General features: G+C 42.3%; 1 protein-coding gene and 1 long non-coding RNA gene across 3 annotated transcripts in view; one reads left to right on the forward strand and one right to left on the reverse strand.

Annotated features, from left to right (window-relative positions):
• LOC124098150 (uncharacterized) overlaps positions 1 to 12869 on the forward strand; it is a 51855-nt gene extending 38986 nt beyond the window's left edge. The window contains exons 2-3 of the long non-coding RNA XR_006853481.1: positions 8523 to 8622; positions 10635 to 12869. This is a non-coding gene — a long non-coding RNA (uncharacterized LOC124098150). The remainder of the gene's footprint in view (positions 1 to 8522; positions 8623 to 10634) is intronic.
• Tbc1d5 (TBC1 domain family member 5) lies at positions 11 to 27737 on the reverse strand. Of its 2 annotated transcripts, XM_046452802.2 has the most exons (5): positions 27494 to 27737; positions 15091 to 15170; positions 13993 to 14136; positions 7076 to 7210; positions 11 to 3708 (listed from the first exon to the last, which is right to left on the reverse strand). In XM_046452802.2, the coding sequence occupies exons 1-5, from the start codon at positions 27531 to 27533 to the stop codon at positions 3415 to 3417; spliced, it is 693 nt and encodes a 230-aa protein (XP_046308758.1). In that variant the 5' UTR covers positions 27534 to 27737; the 3' UTR covers positions 11 to 3414. The 2 variants fall into 2 exon arrangements, with proteins under 2 accessions (XP_046308758.1, XP_046308760.1); XM_046452804.2 differs by lacking the exon at positions 7076 to 7210 and having other exon boundaries at positions 27494 to 27691.

The raw sequence follows: 27737 nt of genomic DNA on the forward strand, positions 1-27737 counted from the left end.
ACACTGTCAGTTTCACATTAGTCTTTTATTATAACCGTATTGAGTGGGATCACTTTGCCAAAAGGATAAATCGTTTCTTATATCAGTATGAGTTACAGCATAAAGATGGATGAGAAACATGGTATGTATGCTGTAGAGGGCACTACTGGGAATTCTATAAATCAAGTGAATTATGCCACTGAGAGAAAAGTTATCATGACAACTTTTTATATCAACGTGGTCTCCAGCCTGCTTACATGAACTACTACCACTAGAAGAAGCTACTGAAAGTTAACACCGACAAAGTGATTTGGCCAGTGAGAAGGAGCCTGGCTGGCCAGTTGCTGTCCCTGTTCCTGCAGCCACTTCTCCCTGCCCCAAGGCTCCCTGCTGCTCCTGCACTGAACACACAGGGCAGAGCCAGGCATGTGTCTGCTGGGGAGGAGCAATGGAACCAGCCCTGCACTCACAGGATAGCCATTCAGCGAGCTGGAGACTTAAGTCCTTCATACATTCTCTTGTTCTGAATGACCCGTACGGGTGATTCTTAAAAAACAAAAGTGATAACCTGTCATGCTGTCTCCTGATAAATTTGGATCAACTATAACTGTCAGAGCTTTATGTCTACTCAGCATCTCTGACAAAGTAAAGGCAGTGTTCCTGCTAGTGGCAGGCACCTAGCTCCATGGCAGCTTCCTCAGTGCTGCAAAGGACAGTGCTCTAGAGTCAGCCCAGTCAAATGTGAGAGGGCAGAGCACATTCATTCTGCAGTGCTGTCCTTCTTTACAGATTGCAGTTGGCACTGAACATAAGGGGGAGTTCATCCTTGCAAGAATAATCGAGTATAGCTGAATGTTTAAAGTGTTATATGACCTTGGCATACATACAATATAAGGCAAAGTAAGCTGATTTTCTTCCTCTAGTCTGTAATGCACAGATAATTTTAATTCATTTCTCATTAGAGAGGAATGCATGGGGACATGTATAAAAAAAGTGGATGACAGCGGGAATTAATCTAAGCTTAATGTATATAAAATGTAACTGCTAATAATCACAACATGCGAGGAATTCCATTGATTACCACAATTGGTAAAGAAAAACAAAAAGGTCTCATATGTCCAAGATTAAAAAAATATATAAATGTAAGTACCTGATAAAATAATAAAAAGGAACACATTCTTTAGCACTGTAACTAATAAAAAATGCAAATAATGTTCACCAAAGAATAATAATAAAAAAAGTCACTTAGAAAAAAAACACTACTCCTACATTGCTCTACCTCTGAACCTGTGGGGTGGGGTCTGAGGCTGGTGCTGCATTACAGGCTCCCCTCCTACGTTTCCTTTGAGAAGGGAGTGGGCTCACAGAGGCAGCACCTCCGAGTGCTCCTGTGGCACCAGCACAGAAGTACAGGATGGAGAGGACCCTCCCTTAGCATATGTACAGGGCTGAGAGTTTCTGGTGATGATTAAATGCCCAGCCAATTGCAGGGAACCTTCTTGGCTTGGTGGGTGGCAGTGGCTCTTGTGTGGCCAGTGACACCCAGCTATCCCTCTATTTCCCAGGGCAAAGGAGATGTGGGAGTGAGCAGAGGACAATTCTGTACTTCCTAGAACTGAACTTCTGACACCTTCCCAAGTCCTTTATGAGAAAGTGACCCCTGCACAGGTGTGAGGCTGCCCACTGCACAAAGACCTAGAGCTTACAAAGTGTCGCCACAGGGACGTGCCCCGGAACAGTTTACTCAGAGGTGCTGAGAGGACCAGACTCAGGTACCAGGGAGCTAACTGGTGCAACTGTTAAGCAGTTGCCCAGTCATGGAAGGACAGACACCCCACCATCTGGCCAAACCAGTCATTAACCTCACATTGCTGGTGAGAGGGGATTTCTGTTAATTAAGGGCAAATTGTAGAGCTAATTAGAACCACCTCTGCAGTAGCTGACTTGAGAGTCATCACCATTTTCTTAGAGATCGAGTGGGAAATCATGTCATTATTACATTTGCTGTAGAGAAATATATGGTTATCAGTGGGAGGGACATAAATGGAGTCTTCTTTCAGACTTAGCTTTTCATTTAAAGTTACCATGAAGACTGCCACTGCCATCTGCTGAGGAGAGCCAGGCCTCCCTGCAAGGGCTGCTCTTTACTCTGGGAAGCAAAACAGGCCCCATGTCCATCTGCAGTCCCTACTTGTCCCTGGCAGAGTACCTGCTCAGGTGCAGGGGAGAGGTGTCCTTCTTGGGTCCTTTTCGTTTACAGAGAGAAACAGCTTAGGTGATGCTGTGTGTTCCTAAACTGCCAGCTGAGGGAGCTGGTCTCCAATCTGTGTTGAAGCCCAGGAAAGTACCAGTATATACTGTCAGACCTGGTCTTGGTGGTGGTGCCCAGGACACAGGAGTTCATAGCTGAGCACAGGCCCTGCAATTCCTTCCTCCCTCCCAGGGAGGAAACATCCCAGCACCTGGAATGTTCTCTAGGAAGCCCTGCTCCCTAGAGAAAGGACTCCAGGTCCAATTCCCTGTCACTGCTACCATAAGGCCACTAAGGGGTTCTGACTATAGATAGGAATAAACAAGGCTTTCCCCCTTTACTTCTCAGTAAAATACAGCTCTGAAACCAGAGACACTTTGACTGAAAGATGTGTATCCCTTAGAGTCAGGGTCACTTTTTTTTTAATTCAAGGATAGTAATACTCTTGCAACTTATGAAGTCAGTATAGTAAAGATGGCTTAAAGTGACCTTGTTTTCTGTAAAAGATTCTAAAAAGTAAAATGTAATTGTTTAAGGAGGAACTATAAGGTCTGAGGATTTTAAATGTCTTCTTTAACAAATCAAAAGAATCTTAAAAGTTGTTTTGAGGTATGGTGTAATTTAACTTTAGACCCAGTTTCTAGAAATCATAACTTTGAGAGGTCAGTAATTGAGTAATGGGTTTTTCCATGTCCTGGAATCCCTTGTTCTAGTTCATTCTATTGCACTTGGCTCTGCTATATGGCTTCCCTAGGTAGGAACTAAGTAATATGAGGCAGATTTCTACAGAGAAAGCACTCTCGATATCAACTACTTTCCCGGTGGCTGATGCTTTGAGGGAGGGAAGCTGTCCACCTCCTCCTAAAGGTAACTGATGGCATTGTCAGACACTCTCAGTTGGGGAGGAGAAGTTGGGGAAAAGTGGTTCATATTGTGGCTTGGTCTTTTCTCAGAGTATGGTTCTGGGTACTTAGTCTGGCTCTAATTCAGAGCAAGAATTGGGGTGGGGTCAGGTAAGGGCCCAGAAAGTCCTGTCTGCATTTTTGTGAACATAGGTGTATTTGCTTCTTTCTAAAGGGTTCCAATGGGCTGTACCAATGCCAAATGCATGCTGGGGAAGCAGCACTGGTTTCAGAGGGGTCTCCCCTAGGGAGGCCCCTGAAGGGGAGACTGGGTCCCTGTGGTCAGATGTCCAGGGGGCTCACGATGGTGAAGCCAGAGTCCTTGCTGCTGTCGTCATCAGGGCTGGAGCTGGGGTTGCTGGAGGATGCTGAGGCTGGGCCCATCAGGGGATCTGAGAACACCAGAGGAGAGCAGGCCAGGGTCCGGCTTTTCCCAGATGTGCTTTTGAGGGTGCGAAGAGGCTGAGCCTGACCTGAGAAGTGCCCCTTGGCACTGCCCCCCTCATCTTCTTTTGAAACCAGGATGAAGTCATCAGAGCCCCCTCTGTCTGGGAGCCCAGGAGTTTCTGCAGAAGCCTGTGAAATAGAGAACAGGTGGATGAAAAGAGAAACTAGCCAAGAACAGGGCAGCAGGCCTTCATGAAAAGCCAGGCTACCTTGCCCCAGGCTCTGCCTGGTTCTCTGCTCTGGAGCCTGGGCACTTAGCAGCAATACAGGGTCATGAGCATGTTGCAGAGCCCCCAAAGCAGAGTGCTGTCTTTCCTGGGTTCAAAAACAACCCCCCCCCAACTTTCTCCTCGATAGGCTGCCTGGGTTCAAGGGCAGCCCTACCATATCATGTGGGACCTGAGTGCAAATCTCTTGGTCCTCCTTAAACTTCAATTCTCTCATCTGTGAAATGCGGATAAGGACGCTGTCTTTCTCGAAGTGTGTGTATGGGGTCACAGTGAAGCAAGGTGATGTTTGCAGATGCAAACCTACCAAGACTGCTCCTTAATGGAGCTGCCACATTTGGAGTGGCTTAACTACCACCTGCTGCTTCTTTCCTCATACATTCCTCAGTGGTAGCTCCTTGAGGGTATGCATATCAGTGACTCCTGAGGCGATGGTGGTAGGTTCTATAAATAGGAAAACCCAAGAATGGCAAGCAAGTGCCAGGTGAAATGCCAAAGGTACAGAGAGAATCACTTTAGTCTACAATTATCTTCCTCCTTAAGATAAAAAAAAGCCACTCATAATTGCTGAACTAATCCATGAACACAGATAGAGGTTTTGGGTTAGCAAAGCTATAATTTGACCAAGGTTGTCCAATGCCAGCTAGCAGAAAAAGCACCTACCTTGTCTAGGGTGGTGTACATTGACCCAGTACCCATGCCTGCCTACTCACCCACAGCATGGGTGGAAATTAGTGCAGGGTCTAAAGAGATACATGGAGCCCCTTGGCTGGAGGTGCCCCCAGGGCCTCCTGATTGCTGCAGCCTAGGCCAACCCTGGGTTGTGCAGAGCCTGGAGAGGGAGTTAGCAGCACTTACTGTCAGGTCTATTTTCAAATTTCATGTCTTCCTCAGTAATATAGGGGGTGAGTGGTTAGATAATGAGCCAGGGGTTTCCCATCTCTGACACTTATCACCCTGTGAGGCAGTCAGCTCAGGAGCCTGAGCAATCTGCCTTAAAATCGCAGCAGGCCCTGCTGTTCCCCACTTCTAACTCTCAGGCTAATGACATTCTGCAAACACATCCATTCCTATAAAGAGAAGCAGCATGTGATATTCTGGGAGAAAGGGACATGATTGAAAATAACACTCACATAGAAATGTTTGATAAAGACTGTTCTTTTTCCTGAGTTAGAGGGAAGGACATCAAATCTCATCCCCATTTACTATCCTGTGTATGGGGCATTGGGGAGAATGTTGCTGCCCTAGAGTGGCATTCCTCCTGCATACATCTAACTCTAAGCGCCCAAGGCCACGGGAGTCAGTGCGAGGCTGCAGGTCTAGCCCCCTACTCTCACAGCGGACACTTTGTATGACTGGGTCCTGCATGTACATCAAGAGAACCTTGAATTCTTATAAAATGGGTTTCTGGTTGGAATGCTATTTGGTAGAGCTTGTCTTAGGGTGGAAATGAAAGAGCATGTACAGTACATCCTACTTCTCAAGTGGTACTGCTATTACAGGGATAGCATGATCACCTACAGTGGAGACAGCGGAAAGGCTTTGAAGAGGGGGGATACTTTTCAAAGCCCTTCCTTGGAAGTAAAGATGGTTCTTCCCATTCTTCTGATTATTTGGCTTGTTTCTTCCCAGATACAGGTTGTGGACTGGCGTAGACAGTGCAAGTTGTCTGACAGGGCTTTGGTGATCCCTAGTCTTTTAATTGTGTTCTTTTTTTAATCCTTCTTTCTGCCCTTAATATTACAGATCCAGAGAGGGGCCTTGGGCTCTTGGCCAATATCACAAAGCAACTTCAAGGCCTCCACTCCACTGCATTACTTCCAGTTTTTTTTTTTTTTTTAAATCTAGACACCAAGATGGATTCCTCATGGCTTTCCATAGTGGTCTTTACTACAGCAGGTACCCTGGACACCTAGTAACTTGGCAGAGCAAGCCTTCAAAGTTCCTACTTGGGAGCTGGTTCGTGAAGCCCAAGTTTTTATCTTAATGTTATAGACATTTGGAGTTCAGTTATTGGGTCACTGGGAATTCTAGTGTTCAGTGCCCACATGTGGCTAGGAGCTGCTATTTTGTATAGCACAGATAGACAACATTCCATCATTAGGAGACATCCTATAGGCTTCTACCCTAATCCTGATTTCACACTATAAAATAAAAAGGATCAAGGGAATAGGGAACCATGTGTTGTGGTCCTGGACAGTTTTAGGTAGGACCAACAGGTTGAAGAACTTTTCTAATTGTATAGTACCTACCTGTTACCCTTGAGATGGCATGTTCCTGACTGTAGCCAGCATTCCCTGCCTCTACTCAAAAGCCCTGAGAAGGAAAGTGCAGATGACTCTTAGCTTACAGTGCAGGCTCATGCAGGAAGAAGGTGGGTCAAGGTTTCCTGCCTGGGAGACCCCTGATCAGTATTCTCCAGATCCTTGTGCTTTGCTGCAGAAGGCCCCATGGACTTTTTTTTTTTCTTCCTGATTTGCTTGCCTCTCTTCCTGATCCTAAGTTTTCAGTTACAGGAGGCCAGGGAACAGTGTTAGGGTCTTGAGATATTTTCTGGTGATGCATTCACATGTTAGATTGGTGATGGGCTGTACCAAAGATGGAATGACTTTGTTGTCTTGGTCAAAATTATGTCTAAGGAGAATGCTTCCCTGTTCTCCTTTCTCTGGTCAAATCTTTTCAGGAGCACTAGTTCTTAATAAGCTGCTAAATATCACAGGGAAGGGGCCACAAGGGGACTAGGCAGAGAAGCTCTTCTCTTTCACTTGGGGGATCTTTAGGTCCAGGAAGGGCCATCTCAGCAGCAGGTGCAGACGAGAAGTATCTCTTGGATGCTGCACCCAGGTGAGGCCCTGCCAGAGCGAGGGTGCAGGGCACTTCCTCTCATATATCTCAGCTGGCTCATCTTGGGGATGCATGTGGGGTCCAGCACCTGTGCTTATGGCGGTGAAGTTGCTACCTTCCCCTGATGACTGCCACCATCTTCCAAATTCATTGTTGCCCTTTGGAGAGGACCGTGAGGAACTAGCCCAAACTGCCCAGTCCCTCTCTAGAGGTGACCTAATATAACCTTGCCCATTACAATCTTGCTAAATTCTCTGCCCTGAGGGGTTCTTGCCTGCCATATTAAATGTGCAACACAGGAAGAAGCATGGTCTGTGTGTATACACATGTGATGACAAGTGCAGGTTTCTGTCTCCCCAGTAAAATACCCTGCTTCCTTTGCCTAGAGAGCCACTGCTCTGGGATCCACCCAGTGTTCTCCTTACCTGCTCAAGTGAGAAGCCTTTCTTCACTCTGATCTCCTGTTGTACCTGCTGCCATCCTGGCTGACTCAGCATCTCTGAACATTTTGTTTGCAAGTTCTCCCCAGCTTGGTCAGTAGTGCCAGACTCTTGAGTTGGCTAACAAATTTGTAGTAACAGAGTTCAGGAGACCCTTAGTCAGGCAAGCTCACACAAAGGTCAGCTAGAGCTCAGTCCAGGCTGAAGGGGAGGTTGGTAGGGGATGCCTGAATACAGAAAGCTTCAGTACAGAATCCTTGGCAGATCTACAGCAAGGCAAAAAGAAATCAAATCCTAGAGCTCCAGAGGGAGCTATGGCTTTTTGATAGCTGAAACACCTGCTCCCAGTTCTATAATTTTACAGTTTCAATGCTCTGAAATCCTTTGACAGTGGACTAAGTTAAAAAATTATTCCAGGTAAAGATTTGTGGGATCTTCATTCAGAACAACCATTTTGGACAGCCCGTGAGGGTGTTTCCATCACTGATGGATGTCTGGTTATTTGTCAGTGACTAAGAAACATCGTCTTTGGCCACAATACATTTCTCCTGTGTGACCAGGAGAAATGGTCTTGAGGATGGGTTCCTAAATTGCAATAGTATTTTGCAACTAGATCTGTAAGAGGAAAGAGAAGTGGTATGAAGTTCCCTATGGACAGTGCTTTATGGTCTTATATCACAATCGGGGACTCCAAAAGAAATATAAATTAATCAGTCTTCTTTGACTAAGAAGAGAATAGTCCTCTACCCTCCTGAGCCTCAACCCCCTTGTCTGGAGGACTCTCCCAGGGCCTCTGCACCTAGCTCATCCTCAAACCTATAAACACCTCTTCCTGACGGCAACATTAGACATGGGACCAATTATAAACCAGGAAATGGAGTTCTTCCCTCTAATGTATGTACAAATGCCTTTCATCACTAGCCTTTATAACTGGAAGGCACATGGCCAAGGTCTGAGGCTGACCCAGGAAGGTTTGTCACTCTCATAAGGGGTTATGGGTTGTGAAGATACCCCTTATGGGTGGATATTTAAACCTAACCGGAGAAGAAAAGTTGGCTGTGTCAGCAGAGGCAAGAAAGCAAGCCAGTAAGCTAGAGGGCTGGACAGCCAGATCTGGAGTCCCTCCTAACCCCAACACAGTTGCAGGGAGAGTCAGAGTGGAGCACTAGGGGTGCCAGAAGCTGGCCAACGCCTAGTTAATTGGAGAAACTGAGGGAAATTCAGCAGAGGCCAGATGAAAGGCTTTCATGCGGAGGGTGGAAAGAATGTCTTCAGAGACACATCCCATGGATTTCTGAGGGGGGACAGTAGCCAGACAGTGCTTGGAACCTACTTCATATCTCAGGGTATTCCTGATATCTGGAGAAAACTCCCAAAATTGAATGTGGGTCCAGAAACTAACTCTCCTCAACTTGTGAATATTGCCTTCAAGGTTTTCAACAACAAATAAGGCTGAAGAAGATGAAGAAGCAGGCAGCCCTTTTAACAGGTGCCCTCCAGGTAACCCTGAGGGAAGAAAGAAGTCACTGTGGGTAAGTCTCCCTTTCCTCCAACACGAGACATGCTGGCCACCAGCAAAGCTGGGACTGAAGTAGTGTGCGTTTTGCAAATTGGAGGGATATTGAAGAGGGAATACCCAAACTGTCTCACGAGGGTAGGGGACAAACCCAACTGCTATTACCTCCCCTCACAGAAAATGAAGATTGATGAAGTCAAAGAGCTCCTTGATTGGCTACCAAAAAAGGGTTTCTTGAGCCTGTGGGGGAGGTTGCAAGGTTTTAAAGCACTCATTCCTGAGTGTCCCATTTCCCTTTGAGAAAGAGGTTGGTTAGCCAAACTGGGGCCAACAACTCATCTTCAGCAGGATAGGATGGAAGTACAGGTCCCCAAGAGTCCTAGCATTGAGCTTACAGCGCTGCTTTGTAAAACACCAATAATACCCAAAACTGTCCCGACTCAAATCAAACCTAGGTCTGCAAGGATGAGTGGGAAGAACTATCAGCCAAACCAGTAAAGTTTATCTTAAACAAACCAACAGCTGGCCTGAGTAAAACAATCCCCTCTGGCCATGGCTAGAATCAAGCCTGTGCTGAATCCTCAGGCAGGAATTTTTTCATGGCTCTCAGTTGTGGAGGCAAGGTTAAGGGGCTCCACCAGGTGATAGTCTTCTTGTTAAACAGGGTTTAAAGAGAGCCTGCAGATTGCCCTCTATTTCTCCCATCCTGCTGGTTAAAAACCAAGGAAAGGAGAGCACAGGTTATTCAGGACTGACTGGTAATTAGTGAAGCTGTGCAGACATGCACCCTGTTGTTCCCAGTCCCTCTACCTTATTAGCTAATGTTCCCAGGACTATAAGTATGACATCGTTCTAGACTTAAAAGACATTTTCTTTTGTATCCTGCTGGATTCTGGGACCCAGGAGTTGTTTGACCTCTCTAGATCCCCTCATGGGAAAGCAAAACAATAGTACTGCCAGACAGTGCTCCCCCTACACAGAGGAAACAAAGCAAGCTTCAAAATGTCTCCTGCTTAGGAGGGTGGATGACAGGCAAGCAAGGTCGCTAACAAAGGTGGTGTAGGTGATTATACGACTGGCTTCCTGGAGTAACAAGGACCCCAGACTTAAAGGAGATCTTATGTAAAATGAGAACAAGGTGTATATTACCAAAAAAAAAAAAAAAAAAACTTCATTCAAACAAGGCTGCCTGTATTCTCATTGGCTAAGATGGTACAAGCCAGGGATGCTGCCTGGAGAGGACCTGCAATGCCAGCCACCCTGGGAGGTCCGAGGTGTATTTTAGATGGAAGCCTTCCCCTGTGTAACAGAAAAAGCAGAATTTAGAAAATGACCTTGAAGCAAAAATAGGTCCACTGTCACAGCTGGATAGATTTCCTTCAAAGATAGTGCTGGTGTTTCCCAGATGCTTGGAATACAATGGAGATAGGCATGGAAAGGACCAATTGCAAGAAAACTGAGTAAAAGCCAGGTGTACACCTGTAATCCCAGTGGCTTGGGAGGCAGGAGGATTGTGAGTTCACAGTCAGCCTCAGCAACAATGAGGTGTTAAGCAACTCAATGAGACCCTGTATCTAAATGAAATACAAAACAGGGCTAGGAATGTGGCTCAGTGGTTGAGTGTCCCTGAGTTCAATCCCTGGTACCAAAACCAAACCACCACCAACAAAAAAAACCCCCAAAACTCCAAAACGAGTACAGTTCCTGGAAGCTGTTTCCGAGTACAGTTCCTGGAAGCTATTCCTAAAGGGAAGCTCAGCCTCTTTGAGATGTGGAATGGAAATCCTTTCCAGGAGCCAGTGGTTCTGATGTGGAACCAGAATTGGCAATAAGATACAATGAACTTGGGGCAGGTGATGGCTACCTTTCATAGATAGATAAACCTCAATCTTCCTCTTACCAAAATATACTTCCATCCCTATGAATTAGGGGGTTGGATATAAGTCAGGATTCCCTGAAGACCCAGTGAACACAACTTGTACTGGGTGTTAATTTTATTCACTACTCACTCTTCTCTTAAATTGTAAGGTGTAATTCCCTGGATTCTTCACACAAGACTAAAGAGCATCCTGGAACTGGAAGACTTTGGATGAGCCTGGAAATGCCCCTCCTATAGGCTGGGACCCATGGAAATGAAGATCAAACAAATAAGATCATTTGTTGTTAGGCTTTACTTTCTACTTTTCTTGTTGGAGAGTTTGTCTTCTAAAATAGTTAGGCAGACACTCTATACATGATTTCCTTCATGTTATTATTGACATAATTGTCTGTTCTTGGCTACATTTTGCCAAACCCCAGCAAACTAACTGTTATGATTTCAGTGTATAGTTCTTTCCATGTGAACACAAGGGCAGAAAAACAATCTCCCCAATCCTGGATAAGGCAGGAATTTAATGGACTCTTGGATATGTTACCCAAAACCCTTTTGACCACCCTGACTCCTCTGTTTTACCTGTGACCAACTTTTCCATGGTTCTTAACTTAACTGTGTACTATGATGAAAGACCCATTAAAGTAATGCACCAAGTAAGGGTAACCACCCGAAACTCCACATATCCTCCCTTGGGTTTGAGTTCTGCAATATACCCTGAGGCTATAAACTGTCCTGAGCCCATCAATACTGCTGTAGTCACTGAATTATTTAACATATTTCCCAATAACAGCTCAGTTAGATTATCTGTAAGGGAAAGCCAACAATATGAGGCTCTGGCTTTCTGGGAATACCTGGATTGAGCCTGCCAAGGAAGTAACAGAAACCTTTCCCTTTGTATGGACTACCTGAGACTCAATATCTGGAACACTCAGAGTCCACAACCTCCTAACATAAATCTCTAGAGGGTTGTTCAATAACTCCAGACTCTTACCTTGGCTCCCAACAAACAGAACACTGACCAAGGGCCACCAGTTACATAACCCTGGTTTAAGCCAATTCTGGAGACCTTGCCCTGGGACTCAGAGCTCAGTTTAAACAATTGATTGGGAATCCCATATGCTGACAGGATACCTGCTTGTTTGGGGGGGGGGATCTGAAGGAGCCCCAGTGAGCATATACATAGCTGAAGGGAGCAGTTTTTCTCCACCTTGGATTGAAATCACGAACCAAAACAAATCTTTCTTCTCCTCAGGTACTGAAAACTAACACAACCAGGAAGATGGATTCTGGTATACATTCAGTAGAATCTTCTTGCCCTGGTGGAGGTAGGAGCCCATAAACTTATTAGGTATTCTTTCCAGGGTGTTAATCATGTCTGGGCCATCTCCACATAGCAAAAAGGAATAGAATCCTTAGTAATCTGGTTACCAGGCACTACCTTAGCTTTGAACTGTATCTGAGAAAGGAGTTTGTACGAGCATGGGTACTTTCTTGTTGTTCTTATAGTAACACTCCTGATGTTGAAACGTACCTTGAGAACACTGTGAAACAGGCATCCTGGCTTCAACAAATATTCCCGGAAGCACAAGGAATAAATGACTGGTTCTCAGAATTGCTTTCCTGGATCCTGCAGGGTGTTAAGTCTGTATTTTCTGGGCTAATCAAATTAGGAATGTCCATTTTACTGATCTTATTTATGTCAGATGTGCTTCAAAATGCTGCAGTAAAACAATTGCACAGGATACTTCAGCTATGGTTTTACTGATTTTGTTCCTTCCTTTGACATCAAGTGAAGTTCACTCATCTAACTCAGGAGGAAGGTGTTCCACAAAATGATTTCCCTCTCCCAACTCTTCATCAACAAGGAGTAAAAGGTATGGGTGGGGAAGTTTTGTTAGCTGTTACACAAAGTCCAGCACCTGTGTTTGCAGGAGAGTCCAAAAATGACAACTGCTAATACCCTTCAGAGTGTCTCTCTCAATAAGGCTTTCCACAAGGAATTGGCTTAAACCAGCCAAAGTAAACTTTGTTCCTTATAATGCTAAATTCTCATCCCTGGAGGGGTTCCTGCCTGCCATTTAAACATGGACTCTATGAAGAAGTATGATCTCTAATTGCACATGCACAGGAATATGCCCGCCTCTACAAGTCTCTCTGGTATGAATAGGCATAATCTCCACAATAAAACTCCCTTGCTTCCTTTGTTAGGAGAGCCTCTGTTGTGGGTGTCACCCCTGATACTCTCCTTATCTCCTGTTTATGCTTTTGGGCTCTGCATTTACCAACGGGGGAACTCATTGTGTCCATTACAGGTCCTTATAAATACCAGAACCAGGAATGACCGTTCCTGGCTTAATATAATAAAGACATTTTAAATTTAGTAAATTCATTAGTGTTTGTAAAGGTTTTTTTTTTGGGGGGGGGGGTGAGGGTCTGTAGTATTTTTACACATTCACCTAAAAATAATATGTTAAGTTTGGCATGGTGGTACATTCCCATAATCATAGCCAGTTCATTGAGACCTTGTCTCAAAAATCCCCAAATTTCTTATTAAGAATGGTGGGTCTGTGCTCTATTTGAAAAGTAAAACAGCTGTGCAGGGAAGGAACTAATCAAATTGAAACCTGCACTAAGTAGCTAGAACTGCTCCATGACAAATAGCTTTTACAAGGTTATGCAGAGTTCTTTCTTAAGGCATATCTCCTAAGCTTCTGGATGCCAGTTTCAGATAAATCTTTTGCTTACATTCAGGATGAGATATCTAAACTGTTATTTCAGATATAGGAGGGAAATAAAGTACAGTGAGCTAAAACTTACTGATGCGGGCAGGGAATCTGAAAATAATACCTGGTGAGCTGGGGGCCTTCTCATTGCAAGAGGAAGAGGCGGGATAAAGCATGCAAGGAAGTGCTAAGATCCTCTCTAACTGGATTCTAGGTTAGAACAAATCTACATAATACTGAGACCCAAGAGCAGCAAACTATGGTCACGTCTGGCTTCCAGGCCTCATCCACAGAATGCATTTTTAAAGGGTTGTTAGAATATGTGGTAGGCCAATCCTAATGTTTTACTGTCTGGCCCTTTCCAAAAAAAGTTTGCTGACTCCTGTCTTAATGAAGTTCTTCCCCATGAAGACAGATGAAGTAATTTTGGCAGAACAAGTTCTAGCCAAGTGAAAGCATTAGGAAAGCAGGGATAGTACTTCCTGTGCTAACAGAATGGAGGCAATTAAGATAGCTGTCTTCTCTTCTCACAGAATAAGAGCAGCTCTTGCTGCCACATGTGGGTTTTTTCAGGTTGAGCACTGCAGAACTCTAGTTCATCATTACCCTTGTTAATGGCACCACCTCTGGAGTGTACAACCTGTACACAGCATCCCTGGCTGGGGCTACGTGTGGTGTTTTATTTAAACTTCACATGTGGTAATCTGAAACACTTTGGTAGGATTTTTCTTATTCATAACGTTGAAGAATTTCTACTCAATGTCAGCCCATTCACATAACAGCATTGTACCTGCTTGGTGGATCCAGGAACTTGTTCGTTCTGGCCCTGGCCACTGGAGCAGTAGTGGTCATCTGCGATGGTAATCTGCTCATTTTCTTCAGCTTCCAGTTGGCTCTGGTTGAAACGCAGGGAACCTTTTAGAATGTCTTTGATCTATTTTCAAAGAATAAAATAAAAAAGATGAATGAGTTTGTATTTAGAGTGCTGGTTACATCTCCTATGTTTAGACTTGTCATTGACCTTTTTATACAGCAGTTTCCCCTCATCTGTGACTTCAGTTACCTGTGGTCAACAGGAGTCCGAAAATATTAAAGGGAAAATTCTAGAAAAAATAAACATTGTTGACTGTTCTGAGCAGTGTGGTGAAGTCTCTTGCTGCCCCTTCAAACAACCTAGAATGTAAATCATCTGTACAGCAAAATCATGCACGGTCCTATCACATCAGCTGTCACAGTATTAGAGCACCTGTGTTCAAGTCACCCTTACGTAGGAGTATCCAGCATGCCTACTCATTCACATAGGTGCTGTCTCTTCTCACAAGAAGGGCAAATAAAATATTTTGAGAGAACACTTTCAAATTACTGGGATTATAGTATAAATTATCCTATTTTATAAATTAAATCTCATTCTAGGTATTCTGAATTTAGGAAAACATAGTGCTGAACCTTACATGCAGCACATCTATAGTTTCAGACATCCCCTGGGATCACAGTATTGCCCTGGAGGTTAAGGGGTGACTACTATAGTATGAATGTTAACATTTTACTAAAAGAAATAGGGGAAAAATTCAACTTTATCAACCCTTTAAACTTAGCAATGACCAGGGAAAATTTTGTGGTGTTAATGGTCAGATTCTCACAGGGTCAGATATGTATGTCATGTCCTAAGCAGGAAGCACCATTTGCCTGCACACCTAGCTCCAGTGAACCACCTCTGAGCTGCCAGCTTGTCAGACATAATCACTAGAAGGAGTAAGGGGGGGATATTAGGGTTACGGAGATACTGGCTCTAATATCATGGCATTCCATGTTCTAAGGTGCCCTCCCCAGAGCAGGCACCAAATGGGTGGCCTGTGTGACACAAATAGTATCAGAGTACTGCAAATACCTGTTTTAATCCTGCCAGGGAAACCAGAATTTGATCTTCTTTTTCCAAATTTTCTTGTAATATCACATCTTGAATATTTACTGAAAATAGAAGAATGACATTTTATGACTAATGCTTTGAGTATAATTTACATATTGCTACCTTGTAACTTTAGACAAGCCTGGGAGTTTTTCTGCCAACTTTCAGAGCAATTGTTCCCACCAGGGATGCTCTGCATACTGTAGGTGGGGAGCAGAGAGGACAGCACTAGGCCTGCATGCACAGCCTGGTATGGAGCCTTCTCTCCAGTGTTCCATCAATGTGCTCTGATAATGGCAGCTGTTATCTTTACTTCCTAAAAGTCCAGGGCATTTCTTGATGTACTACATGGCCAGCGGCCTGAAGCATTCATCCAGTCTCTAAGAGGAAACATTTTAGCTTTAGTTTCCTAGGCTGCTGGAGTTCCTTGGTATTACCTTTCTCACTAAAGAGGAGTTATCCCCAGGTGACTAAAATTAATACAATGTCTCTAAGGATTTATTAACCTCATTGCCATTTCATTTCAAAAATAAGAGGACAAACTCATGGCACTAGGGGCTGTGCTTAGGTGGCGATGCTTACAAAGTCAGCACGCCTTCAGCCAGCATCTTCACAGGAGCTGTTTCTTCATCCTCTAGGAGGTTCAGAGCCACATGAAGAGACTTTTTCCCAGACCTGACCTGAGGGACACATCTAGCCAGCTTCTGATCCTCAGAATCAGCATCACATCCAGTTACCCACACATGCAGTGGCCCTGGTGCTCCACACCCCTGAAGGATGCACACAGCCTTTTGACAGACTGTGGCTTAATGAGGTGGGATTCTTAGGGGAGCTCAGTGGGTTGAGTGAAAGCCCCCTCCTTCTGGGAATTCACAGGAGAATGTGGTGGGGGCTGGAAGGCACAATTAAAACTGTGTAATAAAGAGACCAATAAGGACACCAATTTGAAAATTGCTACACTAAGATTTACATTCATACTGCTTTTGTATTTCCTGTGGCCTTAAAAAACAGCCCCAGTTACAAAGTCTTACATGATATACTCTTATTCAACAACGCTGTCCCAGTCTCTACCTGAAACTCCTAGGTTCCATGCCTGTCCCTACAGCCACCATAGCTAATATATCACCCTTGCTTGCTCAGTGTCCAGAGGCAGAGCCAGCACACTTGTACTGAAGACTCTGCCTCCAAGTCTGTGCAGACTAGCCCCCTCTTATTGTTCAACTTTCTGCTTTGGCACTGTATCCTCAGAGCAAACCAAAGTTGACCCAAGTCCAAGTCTAGTTCTGCCACACCACCTATTTAGTCCTCTCTGGCATCATTGCCTGTAGGTGCTGCCTTCTCCCCCAAGAGGACAGAACTTCCAAGACATGCTTGCTCAGGGCAAGCACAAAATGATGCCTGAGGCATTACAGGTACACAATAAGAATTCACTGAATGGATGAGAGAATGAACACTCTTGGAACATACATTTCAAGACACTATTATTTGAAAATTATTATAAATTCTTAGAAGATTATTAGAACAGTCTTCTAAGTGAAGTAAGCCAGATTCAAGGGTTGAATGTTTTTCCTCATATTTAGGAGCCAGAGAGAAAAAAAAAAATAAAAAACACTGGTGGGGATAACCTCATGAAAACAGGAGAGAGAGAGAGCTGTAGAGATAGGGGATCGAGGAAGGGGAGAAAAGAGGGAAAGGGGAGGAACTAGGGCAAAGGAAGTAGACCAAATTATGCTATGTGCATGCATGAATGTACCACAATGTACCACTTTTATAATGAGCCAAGGAAAAAATACATATAAATAAATAGAAGAAAGACTGGAAGAACAGAAGAAGTGGGGAGCAGGGGAAAGGAGAAGTAAAAGGAAAAGGAATGAACTGGAACAAATCTTGTGCATATATGAATACGTCACAATGAATTCCACTATTACGTATAATTGTAATGCACTAATAGAAACATTAAAAAAAAAAAAAAAACACTGGCATTCTAAATATTTCCAAAAAATATTCCCAGTAAGGGGCAAAGCAAACTGATTCCATCAACATGCTTCCAGCCTGACAATTTACTAGAATCTTCAGTAAGAATGAATCTATAACATGCTGACAAGTCCTCTTACATACTCCAGAGAAAAGCAGCTTTTATTTATTGGGAAAACTTGACTGTAGTTCTTGGCTAATAGAAAGTCTTGCTCTACAACAAGAAAGCAAGTTGAATGAAATAATAGACATATTATTATTTGCTCTCTAATTAGAGAGCAAATGTTTTTTGGTTTTCTTAAAAGCCTGTGACAAATTGTTCTCTCAATAAAAAAACAAAACAATCCACAAGATATTAACAGCAACCAACTGCAAAAAATTGACAAGAACAGTTCTGCAGGCATTTTAGAAGATTGATAGAGCCCCCAAATATGCAGGGACAGAGCTCTCCTTAGAGGCCAGCAAAGACCTTCTAGGCATTCAGAGGCCATTCCTTAAACACCAAAGAAACATGTGAGTCCATCCCAGAACCCTGGCACTATCGTGGCAGGGAGAAGAAAAAATGAACAGTGGGCACTGGCTTAGATGAAACGCCTAACTTGTAAAAGACTGAATTGTCTTCAACTGGCAAGTTTAAGCCCTTGGACTGCCACTGGTGAGAATGGAACTTTATGGCAAAATTTTGTACACCTGAGTTTACACAGATTTACAATCTCATTATAGAAGTATCTATGTGAGACCTTCTAAAATCTTATTGGTTACATTGCCTGACCATACTGGTCATATTGCCTGGGACTATGAATCAGGAGGTCCTAGCCAGCCTCTCTTGAATGCTCTGTTTTGCTGTGAACCTCCCACAAATCATATACTCAAGATTGGCAATAGTGACACTTACAGGGGTAGGTTGGGAAGATAAAATGATAGAAATCTTTTTGTCTTTCATAGCAGGTCTGAGTGCTCCTTGTTGTAAAGCTCTCTTGGAAAGAGCACAAGCAGCCAGGGAGCCTGGAGGCCTGAGGAGGTGGTAGAGTTGTCAGAAGGCTGGCCCAACTCCACCCTCCACTCCATTTGCACCAGTACAACTGATTTTAAAGGGCAGCACTGGGCACCTGTCCTTCAGCTGAGGTTGGTCATGTGACACAACTCTGGCCAATGAAATGTAGAGAAGTTCCTGGGTGGAGTTTCTGGGAAAGCTCCTCCTGGCCAATGACTCAGCTCAGGCCTTTTGGACTTTCACTTCCCCCCAACTTTGCCTGCCAGAAATGCTTGTAGGAGCTCCAAAAGTTGCCTTCCAAGCATTTGGTTGAAGATCACAGTTTGAGGAGGATCCTAGGGTAACTCATGGAGCTGACATACCTGCATGGACTGCCAATCTCTGGGCTTCTTAATTACTTGAGGGGCAAACAAAAACAAAGCAACCTGATTTATTTACTTTTTCAGGCTTATATTATTAGCAGCTGCATTAGTTTCCTAAGGCTCTGGAACAAAGTACCTCACACTGGGAGTCTTAAAACAACAGCAATGTATTCTCTTAGTTCTAGAGGGTAGAAGTGCAAGAGGGCCGTGGTCTCTCAGAAGATTCTAGGGAAGAATCATTCTGACTCTGTCCTAATGTGCAGCGTAGCTGGCCAGGATCCAATGCAGAATGGGTGCACCAGGGAGGGAGAAAGGTACAGGGCCTTAGTTTTATCAGTAGTGAAACATCACTCCCAAGTTCTTTAGACTTATTTTTTTTTTTGATGAGGTTAAGGATCTCCCTTTAGGATCTTAGTGATAGCATGACCTGTCTTTCCCCCTGAAAACCCAAATATACATGAAACCTTCATTTAGTTTCAAGCATGAACTCTTGTTTGAATCAAATAAGCTGTCTAGGCTTACTTTAAGAAATCCAGGTTATAGAAATCCAAATTAAAACAGTAGAGCCCCTTTATAGAGGCTGCTAATATTTTGAATACAAGAATTTTTATTTTGCTAAGAGTACTAACCATGTAAATCTTTTCCTTAGCCATTTCTACTATATATTAAGGTAGTATTTATGAACATTCTACTAACATAAAACCTCTTGTAAACAAGTATTCAGTTTCAAGTAAGTTGAACCTGCATGTAAAAACAGAAGAGCACCATGATGTGTGTGTCAGCTCTTCATCACCATGACCAAAATACCTGACAAGAACAACTTAGAGGAGGAAAAGCTTATTTTGGCTCATGGTTTCAGTCTATAGTTGGTAGTCTCCCTTTGGGACTGAGGTGAGGCAGAACATTCTGGCAGAAGGGTATGTCTGAGGAAAGCTGCTCGCTCATGGCAGCCAGGAAGCAGAGAGGGGAGAGGGTGAGAGAGACAGGGCCAAGGACAAGATATAGTTCCTAAGGACATGTTCCCCTGGGACTGGCCTCCTCCAATTGTGCCCCATCTGCCTAAAGTTTCCATGACCTCCAATAGTTCATTCAAATTATTAATCCACTTAATGGATTAATCCACTAATGAGGTTAAAGCCCTCATGATCAATTTATTTCCTCAAAGCCCCACTTCTGGACATTTCTGCATTGGGATGAAGACTTCAACATATGAGTTCTTGGGAGACTTTCCAGATCTAAGCTGTAACAATGTCTTTTCATGCCTTAAAATATTAAAGGAGAAATGTGAAAATGTTAAAATTTCCAATGTAATGCGTAATTTTCCTCATGGCAAAAGGCAGAATATGTTATAATGTGGAGAAGAAAAATTACATTCTTCATTATCAGTAGATATTAAAGTATTATATCTTATAATTGTTGGGGCACTGAAACTAAGGGAAAAATGCCACATAACTAGCTACTTCTGTAGAAATTACAGAAATCTTATCACATAACAATCTATTTTTAATGAAATGTCAATACCATAAAAATAGATTTCTAACTCTAAGGGTTTTAGAAATTGCACACAAACTACTTCTTCAATTTCTTAAAAACTTTACTGTTTTCAATGCTAGAATAAACTTGTTTTCATCTAAATGTTTTAAGTGGCTTGTGTACATTTATTCAGGGGTAGTGGAAAGTGGACAAAAACAGAACTTAAATCCACCTATGATGGGGGTGAAACTGGGAAGATACTGAGCTTCCTCATGCCTGCCTAGTTACAAGTGCCCTCCTCACATGAGGGCTGTGAAGAATAAATGAGACAGCCCAGGTTGAATGCTGGCCCAGCACCTATCTGCTGCAGAAGCTTATAGTCCGGCTGCTTTCATTTCTACATGGCTACGTGCCTCACTGACTATCTCAACAACCCTCCAGATGAGAACCATCTCGTTTCAGAAAAGGGAGACAGACCTAGAAGTGCCAATTCTGTATCTTGAAGTCTCACAACAGAAAAATGATGGAGGTAGGGTTAGATTTCAGATCTTTCAAACTCTGAGCCCTATCACAATGGAACTGATGTTGGGACCAAAGATATGAAGAGGCAGAAGCTAGGATTTGGGCACTGACTCAACTGACCGAGATGTAGTGCCATTTTTTCAAAGTGAACTGACTTAAGTGAGGCCACCCAGCAACAGGAAGTCGCCTACATGCAAAACAGACCACACGATCATTTTTACTAGAGACCCATTTTTCGAACACCGACAATGGCACCAAACATCTTGAACTTTGAAGACCCTGAACTGTGACCTGCGTATCACTAATCCTTTCAATAAGATTGAAGTAATAACTTTTACAGAGTTATTGTGGGGCTTGGACGAGATAATCAAATTGCCCTACTTGTAGCATGCTGCCTCACAATTATTATTATTGCTTGGAATGTTTTTTCCCTCCCTGTTATCTTAAATACCCAGATAACTAGATTCTGCTTTGTGAGGACATCTTCAGATACAAATTTAATTACTCTGACCTTTGACAGTCTATATATAACACTGCCCAGATTTTAAAGAGGAACCATACAGATTGTTACAAAATAGGTGGGGGAACAATGGAGGAAAGGTAGCACACAGTCAAGGTCACTGGTCACTGCTGGCTTTGACTGCACATTGGCAAAGGGATTTTTGTGCATTGAGTATATTCCACAGTTGTCCAGACTTTGGGAGAAACTGGGACTTGGAGAAGATGTAGGCATCCATTTCATCACAGAGTTCCAACACTTGGTATGTATACTGTGCATCCCTGTGAATGCCCTTCCCTTTTCTAGAAGGTCCTCCCATCCTCTGTATAACACTGCATCCTGCCTTTTTTTCAAAGTCCACCTCAAAATTCACCATGTCCAGGCACTGGTTCCTTATTATTAGTCTTCCCTCTGAAAGCACCCAGTTGTGGGGCTCTCCCTACTTCATCTCTCTCTCTCTCTCTCTCTCTCTCTCTCAGAATTTGATGATGGAAGTTTCTAGAAATTGCACCGTTCTACAAGGCAAATTCTAGGCCCATGTCTCCTGGTTCTGAAGAGCCCCAGCTCTCTTTGCCAGTTTGCTAAGATCACTGATGCTCTGGGGCGGACTGTGGTTTGCTCCATGTGAAGCTGTATGTCACCACAGGTATTTCTGAAAAGGTATATATTCTCTCCTGCTCTCTCTGAAGTCCTTCTTCCATACATACTGAACTCAAGTTTAGCTTAAACTCCCTCATCACTTTTCCCCCAATCTATTTGTCATCAAATAGAACACTGGTGGCATGAGCAATGTGAGCTATGGGCTTTTCTGCTAGCATGAAGGCCCATTCTCATTTTCTGATCAACAATGTAGGTGAGATGTTTCCCAGATCAAAATTAAGGGATATTAATATGGTTAAACAGACCCTGAGCTGACAAGTGGTAGGGGCAAGAGAGGAGAAATAACATTCACTGATGGTCTAATAGGAGTCAAATACTTCACATTCAGAAAGAGTCAGACACTTCACATTCAGAAATTTCTAAAAAAAAGTAAAAAGCAGATTGTGCAGAAAATACAATCAAGGATCCTATTTTGTGTCCTGCTGCTAGAATGGCTGAAGACCCTAATCTCAGCACTGAGAGAGGAACATTACTTGAGAAAATCCTGTGGTGAAACTAGGCAAATATATAAGATATGGCTGCCCCCTTAAAGTCAACCAAGGAAAGAGACTTCATATATCTTCTTAAAATCTATTTAGTTATTAAACCCAGTAAGATCACTACCCACCAGAGAAGTCTCTTCCTAACTAACTGGAAGGATAAAGACATCACTAAAATGGCTGGAGTCTCAGTGAGGACAGCCCCTGTTGGGGATGCTTCCTGAGTAGGAATGCTACCATGCCAAGGAGCCACAATGAGGCCCTGTGGTCACCATGTAAGACAGCTTGTAATAACCACTTCTGGAAGGTGGAGTGGGGGACAAAAAGGCTGATACACTCTGAATACAGGTAAGTTTAATGAATGAGTTGGATACTTTATTTTTTTTAAATGAAAGTATATGATATTTAGTTTGGGTCCTTTCTACGGGAAAGCATGTGGAAAAATGCCTCTGTCATTTTTCGAAAACAGTATATTGAGTGGAGGCATCCTGACCTAGGGAGGGATCTATCTGCAGGAGTATAGTTTGGCAAGTTTTTCTAAGTAGGTTTTAGGTTGGTACAAGGAAATTGTTGACCAACTGTTTTCATGTCTTATTGGGGGAAAACTTCAATTAGGATAGAACAAGTTCAGAGAGGTTGAAAATGAACTTATGACTTTCCAAGAATGGTAGGCTACATGCATTGGAATGCCAGAGGAGGCAGTGGGCCCTCTGCTTACAGAGTTTAGTTGCATATAAGCCTAAAGTGTGGGGTCATGAATATATTAACAAAGTTATGAATATGTTAACTGAACTGTGCCCAAATAATTTTAAGTTCTCTGGTTTCTTACTTCTCAACATCTACCATGAGCAGTAATATCAGGTGACCTGGGAGCCTATTAGAAATGTAGAAGTTCAGGCCCTACATCAGAACTAATGAATCAGGATAACATGTTTAATGAGATCCTCAGGAGGAGTGTGTCTTTCTCTTCTAGAGTACTCTGCTACCCACAATTAAATGCAGTGTTTAGAATTCTTAAAATGATTATGAAAAGCTTTTATCAGAGTGTAATTGACAAAGAGCTGTCTGGTGATCATGTTTTCCTTCTCACTTTTTCAAATGTCATTTAGTTAATTGCCTTACTGAACATTTCCAAAAACATCCATTGAAAACTATAAGACTTAAAGTTCTGACAGAGGCAAATAAACCAATTTTCAAAACTGGCCTCCTCTCTTTTAGTAATTCTTGCATCAATATTATGACATGTACAAAATCAGTAAAGATGTGTGTAATAAAATAGGAGAGGATCTGAAATCCAATTACTGATTCAAGTGTGGCCTCAGCAGAAGCATCAGTGGGCTTGGGTTGGACTCTTCCTGCTAGCTAGATGGGTCAGTCATCTTTCCCTGGCCTTAGTTTCCTCATCTGTGAAATAAAGAGCAACTGATATGGCTTCTAGGATGTTCTAATGTCCTCTGAGCTGCAGTACTCCCAAGGAAAGCACGGGAAATTTAATTTCCTTTAATTAAATCACTGCATTTAATCCTTCTATTGTATGTATGGACCAACAATGAAAAAAGAAGCTGATGGAAACCAATGTCTAAATACCAAACAACTGAATGGAAACACCTCTATGTAGAGCAGGAGCAGGAGCAGGGAAGGGGGTGGTGTGGGCTTTGGAGCCCAGCAGGGTGAGCTGCTTATATATTCACTGTAAACAGTTGGTAGCTGGGCCCAGCTGCTCATGGATCAGACTAATGTAGGCTGCTCACCCACGTGCAATTATGTGTGAAGTTCAGCAAATCTAAAAATAGCGTGAGCTCAGTGCAGAGGTTAATACTGTCAATGGCTTTCAACTCAACTGTCAGGATGACAAGAAGGGGAGTAACTATGGCAACGGAAAAATGAACACATTAAAAAAAGTATTCTGAAGTTGACAAGAAAAGTTTAGATTTAGTAAAACTCATATTTTTAATTCCTGTCTCTAATCTTTGGATTATTTCAATTATATAGAAATAATTTTATTAGAGTTTTGACAAAACAAATAACTCTTTCAGTTTTGGGTTCCAGAACCAAGAGGAAATACCACTAACCTGTCAACTGTATTGCCCCAACAGCCAGAAGGCCATTTGAACAAATGCCATCATGTAATTTTTCTGAGAGGCTTTTCTTTATATTTGTTCTGCTATCAGTTACAAAAACAGCCTTGAATAGTACTTGACATTTTAAGATATTTATTGCATGTCTGATAAAAACAAAGGATAAGGAATTCTCTTGAGATGAACAACTTAAGAGAAAATTAATTAATATTAGCAAAGGATCCAGAGAAATATCTCTGAGACAGTTCTCACAGCCAACTTGGTAGCCTAGCACAGCAGTCCTCAAGACAAAGTGCAGATGCATCATTAAGTTCTGATTAAGCTACTGCTCACACACCTAATATTAGAGCAACATATCTCAATTCCAGCATTTAAAAAAAAATCATTTCCTAAGGAAATGTTCAGTTGGGTATTGAGAACTGTAGTACTGGTCCAAGCTCTTCAACTAACTAGTTGTGAGGCCTTGGATGGATCACTACTCAGCTCTATGGCTGAAGGACTCTCAGGTTCTTCCCTGTGAAGAGTCAGTTGGGGGAAAGAGTTGATTCCTGTGGAATATCCCCTATGGGCCATGTCCTGTGCTATGGTCTAAAAATATATTTGGGCAATAAACTAGCAAGACAGATATTCTTTTCTCAATTTCATGTATGAGGACATACTTGTAAGCAGGCTGAGCTAACTGACAGAGCCTGGAGTAACCCTAGATCTGACTGATCCCACATGAGGTTGTCTCTCCTCAGACACCATTCTACCATTTTTACTACTGCCTCCTGCATGCTTCAAATACTGAGTGCTGGTTACATGCACTTAAGCTGTCCAAAGATTTTCATGAACGTCTTACATTTCTCCTAAGCACAGAAGATTAGGTTCCAAGGAACGTCCTGTAAGCTTCCTTTCATCTAGTCAACTGCTATTAACAGTTATTTTCATATCAAATATATTCTATTTGGCCACCTGCTTTTTTGACTTAATCTATCATGAACAGCTCCTTACGTTAATGATAAAAAAGTACTTTAATCTTTATAAAGATTGAATTACTTTGTTATATTCAATCCCTACTGATGGACATCTCAGTTGTTGAAATTAGTTTACCTGAGTCAATCTTTTTGTTTCCATCAAAGTTTTCTTTAGAATCAAAGTTGCCCACAACACAGAAGCATCCTTTAATAAATCACTACTTCATTTACAGATAAACTGAAATGCATATGTAGGTATCAAGATCAGGAATTCTTTCTAGCACCCCACAATGCCACTTTAAAAATGCAACCATGCTATTCATATGGGGGAAAAGATATTGTTAGCTATTTGAAGGGATTCAAACGTATGCACAAAAACAAACCTAGTTTTAAGGTTAATTGAAAATTTATAGCTGGTATGGCCTTTTCTTAAAGTGTTTCCCCTCACCAGGCAATAAGAACCTGCTCTTTTAGTGCTGAAAGACCAAAATCAGAGCAAAAGCTGCTTGAAAATTCTGAGCTAAAGTAAAGCTGCTTTAAAAGCTGCTGTGTACACCAAACAGCAAGATTTTCTCGAGTTTCAGTAAATCTTTCTCCCAATCATTTCTTTGCTTTTCTACTTCAGTCAAAACCAAAATTAAGTAAAGCAAAGGTCACTCAAACAGCCAAAAAAGCAGAAAACACACACACTTTAACATTAAAATTACATTTAGCCCAAATGATGATATAAAATATATTATTTATATGTAAACTATCTCTTTAAAATTACCTCTTTTTTAGGCATTTTAAAATGTGGTCCTACTAAAGAATATGAGACTTATATAAATGTAGCTCTGTATGAATTTTTAGAATGATCATTAAGCAATATATAAACAATTCAGAAGGGAGTGGAGTCACATGTGACAGAGGAATCACTTCTTGCTGAGATGAGAGATTCTTCTCTGTTAATCGTCCACTAGGTTATTCCTGTTTTCACCTCTTGGGCCCTCTATCCTTGAAGGAGTGGTTGATAGAGCTCAAATAAGGCTGAAGGTAGAATAGGGCCCAGCCAGCCACTTAGAGCAGCGCCTTTTCAAACCCGTAAGAGTACGTTTATTACTTGCTTAACACAAATATGGTTTAAAAGGTTACGCCGAAATGATAGCTATTTTTGTCACTTGCAATGAACTCATGACTTAATGGGCTTACAGATTACTTGATGGAGTCTGACGACAGAGGGTTCACCCCTAGCAAAGATAGGTCAATTTCAGCATCCCACCACTATAAAAGGTCTTGCTGGATTCTATCTAGTTTCTCCTCAGAGGAGGGATGCATCTTGATTTCTTACAGTACCTGGAACTGCCATGAAATGAAATGCACAATGGCCTGCTCGTAAGAGTACATGTCTTATCTTCCTAATTTGTTGTCAAACTATAGATGCATTACACTAGAGAATGCATTACACTGGGAGAAGAAAAAAGGATGCCCACAGTGTACTGAGAAATCATAATAATGGGCATGACAAAAGTTTTTGCAAGCAGCAAGGAATTTTCAAAGCAGTATAAACACAATTCAGCAGAGACCATTTCTAATACAAAACACAGAACATTTAGAGAGCTAGAGCAGTGCCTGAAGACTTTCTAATGTGACATATGTATGACTAACCCATAAACTGAACTTAAAACTTGGACATTTCTTGGAGTATAAGCGGACAGAAGGAAGAAAAGGTCTTATTGTTCTTATGGCAGGTGGTCAAAAAACCTGTCTTTAAAAAACCAAACAGCTGAGTCTTCAGAGGTACACACCTAAAATCCTAGCCTACCCAGGAGGCTGAGGCAGGAGGATGGCAAATTCAAGGCCAGCCTGGATAATTTAGTGATACCCTGTTTCTAGATAAAAATAATAATGTCTGGGAATGTAGCTCAATGCTAGAACTGGCATGCCTGAAGCCCCAAGTTCAATTCTCAGTACCACAAAAATAACAAACAAAAAAAGGAGGCATCATCAAAACGATGTTATTGATTATAGCAGACAGACTACCATAGCAATACAGCTGATTGATTTTGAAACCTCAATATTTGACTTTGGTTTGAGATAGACAAAGTCAGTATAGTAGTTAAGAGTTGAAATCTAAAGATGTGAAAAAAAAGGGTTGAAATCTACAGTCATATTGCTTGATATTGATTTTGATTTCATTTCAAAATCTTCATTTCACTTTAATCTTGTGACATGTCTTTACTTTTGGTGCTTCTGTATAATGTAGATAGTAGCAGTACTACTATGGGCTGTTATAAGGATTAAACGAAAAAATTCAATGTCAAGAACTTAATATAGTACCTAATACATAGTAATGCAAGTAGCTACTATTGTTACAACTGTCATTGTTCCCTTGGCCAACAGTTCACTCACCAAGATGAGTGTCCATCACCTTTGCACAGTATTTGCACATGGCATCCAGGTCATTCAACTGCCCTTGAAGGAAGGAAATCTGGGCTTCTAATTCTTCTTCCTAAAATGAAAGGAGTAGAGATATGGAAATTTAAAGACATTCAAATAAAATCTCCAAGGTTTTCTAAATGATCTGGACTATTTTAAAGAGACCCAATCTCCTTTCAAACATAAAACAAAATAAAAGAGCAAATGAAAACTCACC

Source organism: Marmota monax, unplaced genomic scaffold (genome assembly GCF_021218885.2).
Source record: "Marmota monax isolate L192 unplaced genomic scaffold, Marmota_monax_Labrador192_F-V1.1 WCK01_AAM20220418_F8-fsc00042, whole genome shotgun sequence".
In the NCBI taxonomy this organism is placed as follows: domain Eukaryota; kingdom Metazoa; phylum Chordata; class Mammalia; order Rodentia; family Sciuridae; genus Marmota; species Marmota monax.